Raw genomic sequence first — 7,415 nt, forward strand, 5'->3', positions numbered from 1 at the left:
TGCCAGTTGACGGAAATACGATTTACAAAAAACATACGACAATTTACAAAAACATCCCAGTTGACATAGCTAATTGGACATTATATATATATTTTTGCTATTATATTGTTGAATATATAAATCACATAGCACAATTATAACACGACAACTGGTCCATGAAGGTTCAGGATCAACAACTTTGCCTCTACACCATAGCTTTTGGATCTTACAACTAAAACGAAACAAGTATTAACATATGTTGATTTGATTAGCTACCAAAATTGAATCAATTCCACAATTTAGTCTCATAGTTAGAATAAACATCATGATTCAAGGAATTTACTTGTCAGGCTACCAAAATTTATGAAACAAAATTTGAAAAAAAAAAAAAAAAAGGCTAACTTGACTCCCTATAAGTACAATCAAACACCGAAACCGGATTTACGATTTTGAATCCAAGCTTTTCTTGTTTCAATGCAGCTATGTACGAGGTCTGAGAATAGTATAGTTAAACGCTTTACTACTGTCCAAATTCGATAGATAAAGTTTCTTCCGACACATCCAATAACTCCTCGACTTCGACTTCTTTAGCTTCGTATTCCTCTTCTTCGTCACTCGCCTCTCCATCCCTAAGATTCTGCCTCTCCGATTTTTCTTCCTCGTGCAATTTTCTCCATTCATTTACCCATTTCTCCCATTCATCCTTCAACATTCTCCTCTTCTCGCGATCTTGCTCACTCAATTGCAACGAGACGTCCTGGTCCTCTGCCTCGTATTTCTTACTGTACTTCTTCAGATTGTTCGCTATCTCCTCCTCTTTTTCAGGACTCAAAAATGACGGTGGCCTGGGGCGCCACAAGAACTGTAGCACGACATCAAATATAAAGATTGAGTACTTGTACAAATTACAGTCGTATCGTAGTTATAACGAGCACAAAAGGAAAATCGATAATCGCAACTAATAATCTATGTCCATCGGAATTAACGTGCAAGGAAAGCCAAATTGTCAGCAGGACACATCACAAATTAACGTCACCAAGATTCTTCAATCTCAGAATCATCAGTTAAACTCCACTCCTACCAGAAAGGTTACTAAAATTTGCAACCCAGCCACTGGATCGATAAACTAATACATCAAGCATGGAATGAATCGGTTATGATCACATGGACCTTAATGGCCATGCAGTATTTGGTCATTCACCGGCTCATTAGAATCCGAGGGTGGAGATTCAAAGCATCCTAAGGCTTAGGTTTTATAAGCTTAAATCCAACGGTGAATGAACAAATTTTTGGTCATTAAGGTCCATGTGAACACTGATGTCGAATGAATATATTCTTCCAAGTGCCAAGCACTTCAAATCAATATAAACAATAGCTAACTACACTGAAAAGTGGATCTCATTAGATTCGTTGATCTTACCTGGAAGAAATGATCCTTGAGAGTCCGATAAAGGGGCTTGCCATTAAACGACCAGATATTGAACCCATTTTCCATTTCATGGTGAACTGAAGTTACTGAAGTTGAAACATACCTGTACAGAAATTACTCTCATCACAACTGTAACACAAATATTGCAAGACGAAGCAAAAGGGAACTGAAATATTCAATAATATTACCTTCCAGTAGGGTCCCAATCGATGTCTGTGGCCATAAAATGCTCTGTTGTTCCCATGGTCTCAAGCTCGTCAACGTTAAAGAATTCAAGCTGTCCGTTGAAACCCTTCAGTCCAGCAAGAATTATGTAGCGGCCAGCAGGTGACCAGAAAAGAGCATTTGCCTGCTTGCCTTTAAGAGTGGTCAACTTTGATACCCTGCCACTGTTGTGGGCAGTCCTCATTGTGTAAAAGCTTACATCAGGCCTTGGGCTGTCACCATGAATAACAGCAAATCTGTGTCCCTTTGGCTCCCAAGCAAAAGCAATGATCTTGTCGTTCTTATTGTCAAGCTCCAGAACCTCAATGGGTATATCTCGTTCTTTTATTCGGAAAAGCTCAAATCCTGTATATGTGGTCCTCTTTGATTTTGTATAGCGATCGACATTCACAGCAAGGTAGTCACCATTGCTTTGCCAGTACATCTTACAGTCGCTAACACTGAAAAGATTCTTTTGCCTCAGTTCCTCTTTACTGGGAATTTGAACAAGGGACACCTACAGATTCAACATTGCAGAAAATAAGTACTGATACTACAGAATTTAAAGTTCTATTCATGTTAAACTAAAAGTGGCTTACCCTGGCTGGTTGGTTTCCACCAGCAAGTTCGGGAACAAAGAGTGCAATGATTGGGTCAGTTGGTGACCAACTGAAGTCCAGCACGTTTTCAACCTTCAAAGATTTCTTGTCAACAAGGCTGAAAGTTTCTGTTTCATAAACAGATATCATGTTTTTCCCAACTCTAGCGAAGTAATTGTCACCACACCACCTGCAAAAGAATGAAACTGTACTCCATCAGAAACATGACTTGTGGAAAATACCAAAAAAAATCAGCATTAAAAAGGCAAACCACAATTGTCATGTCAGAGTAATCACCTAAAAATGGGCCAGGACACCCCCGCTACACCACCAGTTCCTCCAATGGAGAATTCATCAGCACTTCCTTTGAAATCTCTCATCACCTTACCAGTTCTCACATCAAAAATGTTTATGACTATCCTCTGAGCGCGCACACACAAAGAAAAGGCAATAGTGAAATAGAGAACATCTGTAACAAATTAAAGATAGGAGAAATAGAGAAAACCTCACATTTGAATCATGAGGATTGCTTGGTTCATGACTGCTATAGGTAACCAAATACTTCTCACCAGGTGAGAAATCGATCAATTTGACCTGCAGTTAAATTTATTCAAGTTAGATGACAATATAAAACAAATCTCTGATTAAAAAAGCGAGAGAGCAATTAGAAGAACCTGTGGATGAGCATAGCGCATCAGCCTATTAAAAGAATTTGCACCACCCCATACAGCAGCACCTTGCCTATGAACTGTCGCCAAGTATGTCCCAAGTGGGGACCACTGCACAAAGCTCTCAGTCCAGTACTGCAAAGAAAAAAGAGTTGAAAGAAGACTTATCAGATAGGGAACAGTGATTAATATACTTGGAATGCAACATGAAAGACTAGAAGTTGGAGGACGGTTTAAAGTATCCCATTATAAATTTTAGTATATTCCCCTTTCCACCAGCTACCAATTACATGCACAAGCACTTTCACACACATACGGATCCGGGAAAAAAGGAAGAGTGATATTCTATATAGAGACTAAATATGGAGCAACGGATAACAATTGTATCTTATCAGAACTGCCCACTTACAGCACGCTTGTAGACAGGATCAGGTTTCAACTGCCTGGCATCATTCCAGAAGACCTCAGTATCTGAGCCAGCACGAATCACAAATTGATCTCTAGCCTTTTCATCGGTAAGCCATTGTTGGAGATTTTCCTGCAATAGCATACAAGAAGCAATGCAATAAGAACATGCATTTTAAAGTGCATGTAAACATCAGCCAAAGAGGTTGCAAAATCAGAGAAAACAATGGAAAGGATAATCGCAAAAGATAAGTCTTCTATTGAAACCAGGCTGAGCTGTGCGAGCTTAGAAACTATTACTCTCAATATTCAAGGAAAAATTTCTTTCAAATATACAGTTCAGAAACAAAAAAATTCAATGTTATAGATGGAATATGGTTTTGATTTCTGAACAGAACCTGACACTATATCTTAGTCGCAGGATTAAATAACAAAAAAAAAATCTTCTTTTTCCCAAAAAATCACAGGATTACTCATATTAATGGTAGAAGAACAGTTCAACTGCAAGTCTTGAAGTACTAATAACCTATAGTTTGTCAATACTAAGTTTAGCGAAAACAAGACGTTGTGATAATAGTTTATCCTGCATATAGATTCCAGAGCACCCTCATAATTGAGAATCCAAAATATTATAATCTAAACAGTAAACTGAAATCTGAAGGGCTGAAAAGAGAGATTGAGACTAAGGTGTTTCACAGATACTGTGCACGTGAAATAAGGATGTGAGCAGAGATTAGCAATAGCTAATTTAAAATGGTAACATCACAGGTGAACTCTTGTATTGAGTGACCCGTTCCAAATTCCATTTTGGAACCTTAAGTTATAGGATATGATAACATGGTATCTTTTCTTAGCCAGTATAAAGGAAGGAAGTACTAGGAACAGCATAAGTATGCGTAAGAAACAAAACCCTGATCTGTGTAATGTAATGCCAAAACACCACCACATGTACAAGGACATCCTCGAGCATGGGGAAAAAACCATTCAAGTAACTCAAGGACAACAGAAAAATAATGATAGCAAAATAATAAAACTAATTACCCCAGGAACATATGGTCTGATTTCAGGTGGTGCCCACTCATCTGGAACTCTCATAAATTTATCAATGTCTTCAAACATGTTGACAGCAAAAATATGTGATTTGTCCAACTTGTAAGCATTTCTTGTCTCCTTAGCTAGCTCAGCCTCCTGTAATTGTAAACAATACAAATCAAACAAAGAATTGCATAATCACTTATTATCAACCTCAAAACATACACCTAAAAATCATTTCTTTATCCAAAAAAATGAGGTGATTGGATTTATGTATCCAAATGCCAAAAACATTACTTGGTCCAGTCAAAAGCGAACAATTACTTGACATCTAAAGGCCAAAAACAAATCAAATAAAGAATTGCATAATCACTTATTGTCAACCTCAAAACATACACCTAAAAATCATCTCTTTACCCAAAAACATCACTTGGTCCAGGCAAAAGCGAACAATTAGTTGACAACAGATGGTCTCAGCATACTATACGCCTATGCTGTTTGCAAATCTAGCACTTGTACTTTAACAATAGAGTATGCTTACTATTATCACAAAAATGGTATCAAAAATGGTATCCAAAAGAAGAGGATTTAATTAAGCTAAAAGATTATGCAACCGAGTTGATCTAAGAATGAGAATACCTGAGGTGTATTACACTCAATGAAGCCATAACCCAAGGTTGTAGGAGTTTCAGGAGTTTCAGGCATCCAAAGGCCATCCTGCTTGATAACAACGTGAGAGTAAATTTTTCGAATAACTCCTTCGAGCCTCTCAAATTTCGATTTAGGTATAACTGGTAGATTATCTACCACAATAATGTTCCCAAAACCAACTTCAAAATCCAACTGCTCTTCCTGATAAACATCTTCATCATCACTGCAATAATCAAATAAAACATGATGCTGATTAATTATGCGACAAATTCAATAATGCAACAAAATGCTCAATAGGAAGCCATTGAAGCCAGATAATAGGACCTTCATAAATTTGAAAAGAGAAACAATAAAGCTCTGTCTTGCAGGAAACAATGTGTTTCCATTCTAAATTGCGTATGCAATTCTATAAAAGCTACAAATCAATCACTAAGAAAATAGACTCTCGTTATCTATTTCCAAATAGATTACATACTGAAAAAGGTTTCAATCTACAAATAACCAAACAAAACATATAATGCGCAAAACACTTTCATATTTTCTTCATTTCATTCTTATTTCCATATCATCCTATACTGGCGCATCTATAGACTTCAAATAGATAGTATACTAAAACCGAAATGACCTCAGCTAAGTTCAAGCATTGCAGTAACCAAAGAAGCAGAAATTGGGAATATAGTTATCCCGGAGTTTACTGGAATTCGAAAGCAACCAAGGCTAAAAAATATTTGTTAAATTGGAACTTATCTACCTGATGATTCCGAAATTTTCGCCAGGAGGAAGGTGAATGGAACTGAGATCAAGATGGGAAAGGTCGATTCCGGAAGCCGCCGCCCGTGCTTCGATATCATTCATTAACATGACATCCGCCATGATTTCCTTCTTTTAGTTTGGGGATTCTCCCTCTAGAATCTAGAGATAGAGAAAACACTTGCAGTGGTGAAGAATGAAAGAGGCTCAACTGAGGGTTTACGAAAAACCCTAAACTTTTTTTTACTATAATTTCAAATAAAAAGTTTTTGTAATGTGCTATTAACAATTAGTAAGTCGGTCAGCATTCAATTTTACTTATAAAATGGTGTAAATGACAAACTCAGGATCGAAAAACATCGTTTGACGAATTAATTCTCAAATTTATTCAATTTATCGATGTTAGAAGTAAAATTGCTCTTGGCATCTAACGTTATGGGTAAAATTGCACCATTTTAGACATTAGGGATAAAATTGCTCCCGACCCAAAACATAAGGGGTATTTTTGCACTTTAACTTTTAATTGTAATAAAAATTTAAGAGTTTGTATTTATATGACAATTTGTATTTAATTTCATAGGCTTTAAATTGTATATAAATTTGTGTTTATATGTAATTTATATTTTTAATTTAAATTAGACTTATTTTTATTTAATTTCATAGGTTTTTATCGAGCCGGGCTTTTATTTGATATTCAATTTAATTTTATCATTAATAATATATATTTATTATTATTGTTGTTGTTATTATTATTATAAGCTTATTAATGTCTAATATTATCATTAAAATTATTTTAAGTCTAATATCATATCATTTAATTAAATTCAATAGCATTCAGTTAGATTTAGTAACATTCAGTTCAGTTCAGTTTTTTTTAGCAATAAAGAAAAAAATCTACTTCTACTCTATATATATAAATAAATAAAAAATCATAACTCCCTAGACAGTTCAGCTTTAAATTAAATTAATGAAATTGATGTTTTTTAGGAAAAATAAATTAATATTGATTATTAATTTTATAAAATGTTTTAATGATTACACTAATTTTAATTGTCATTAATATGAATTAATTCAGTAAAATTAATTATTTATTAAGTGAATTAATGGATTTATTGAAAAAAAATATTCAAATAATTGTTAATTAAAAAAAAAAAAGGGCGGCCCGGTCGCATTACGCGTCCCCGCTGAGCGAGGGTCCGGGGAGGGGTCCCACCACAAGGGTGTATTGGGGGCAAGCCTTCCCTTACCAATTTGATTGGCAAGAGGCCGCTCCTAAGACTCGAACCCGTGACCTCTGGTCACACGGCAACAACGTTTTACCGTTGCGCCAAGGCTCGCCCTCTATCTTGATCTCATCAGACTCCAAATTTTTTTTCTTTCATTCATCCACTCTATCTTAACATTTATTTATTTTTGGTAAGAAAGGAAAGGAAAAAAACAAAACCAACAAAAAACCTACACCGAGATCAGTCTAGGAAAGCTGACTCCAATAATATCCTCTAGGAGAGAAGGCAAAAGAAAAGAAGGAGGAACAGATAGGGTAGAAACACCTAACATTCTCCCATGCCCAGCAGCTGCTAAGCGATCCGCCACGCGATTTTGCTCCCTAAAAATATGGGAGAAATTAAGATACTCAAAGGCAGGACGAAGCCTCAAAATAGCTTTGATGAGATTCTGGCTCTTCAGACAAACAGCATG

The 7,415-nt window shown here is 35.9% G+C and overlaps 1 protein-coding gene across 1 annotated transcript; it reads right to left on the reverse strand.

The window, feature by feature from the left end:
* Window positions 1–212: 212 nt before the first annotated feature.
* Window positions 213–5,965, reverse strand: LOC136203362 (eukaryotic translation initiation factor 3 subunit B-like). Its single transcript, XM_065994486.1, has 11 exons — window positions 5,719–5,965; window positions 4,956–5,190; window positions 4,326–4,472; window positions 3,289–3,417; window positions 2,886–3,014; window positions 2,722–2,805; window positions 2,509–2,633; window positions 2,212–2,401; window positions 1,597–2,129; window positions 1,400–1,511; window positions 213–841 (listed from the first exon to the last, which is right to left on the reverse strand). The coding sequence occupies exons 1-11, from the start codon at window positions 5,838–5,840 to the stop codon at window positions 500–502; spliced, it is 2,148 nt and encodes a 715-aa protein (XP_065850558.1). The 5' UTR covers window positions 5,841–5,965; the 3' UTR covers window positions 213–499.
* Between the last annotated feature and the right edge of the window lie 1,450 nt (window positions 5,966–7,415).

The sequence above is a fragment of the Euphorbia lathyris genome, chromosome 8 (assembly GCF_963576675.1).
Source record: "Euphorbia lathyris chromosome 8, ddEupLath1.1, whole genome shotgun sequence".
Taxonomy (NCBI): Eukaryota; Viridiplantae; Streptophyta; class Magnoliopsida; order Malpighiales; family Euphorbiaceae; genus Euphorbia; species Euphorbia lathyris.

Bases quoted from the DNA above. Each gene is read 5' to 3' on its own strand.
- LOC136203362 (XM_065994486.1), bottom strand. From the start codon at position 5,840: ATGGCGGATGTCATGTTAATGAATGATATCGAAGCACGGGCGGCGGCT. The intron at 5,191-5,718 runs GTAGATAAGTTC...TGATTATTGCAG, and splicing joins GAAAATTTCGGAATCATCAG to TGATGATGAAGATGTTTATC. The intron at 2,130-2,211 runs GTAAGCCACTTT...TTGAATCTGTAG, and splicing joins GTGGAAACCAACCAGCCAGG to GTGTCCCTTGTTCAAATTCC.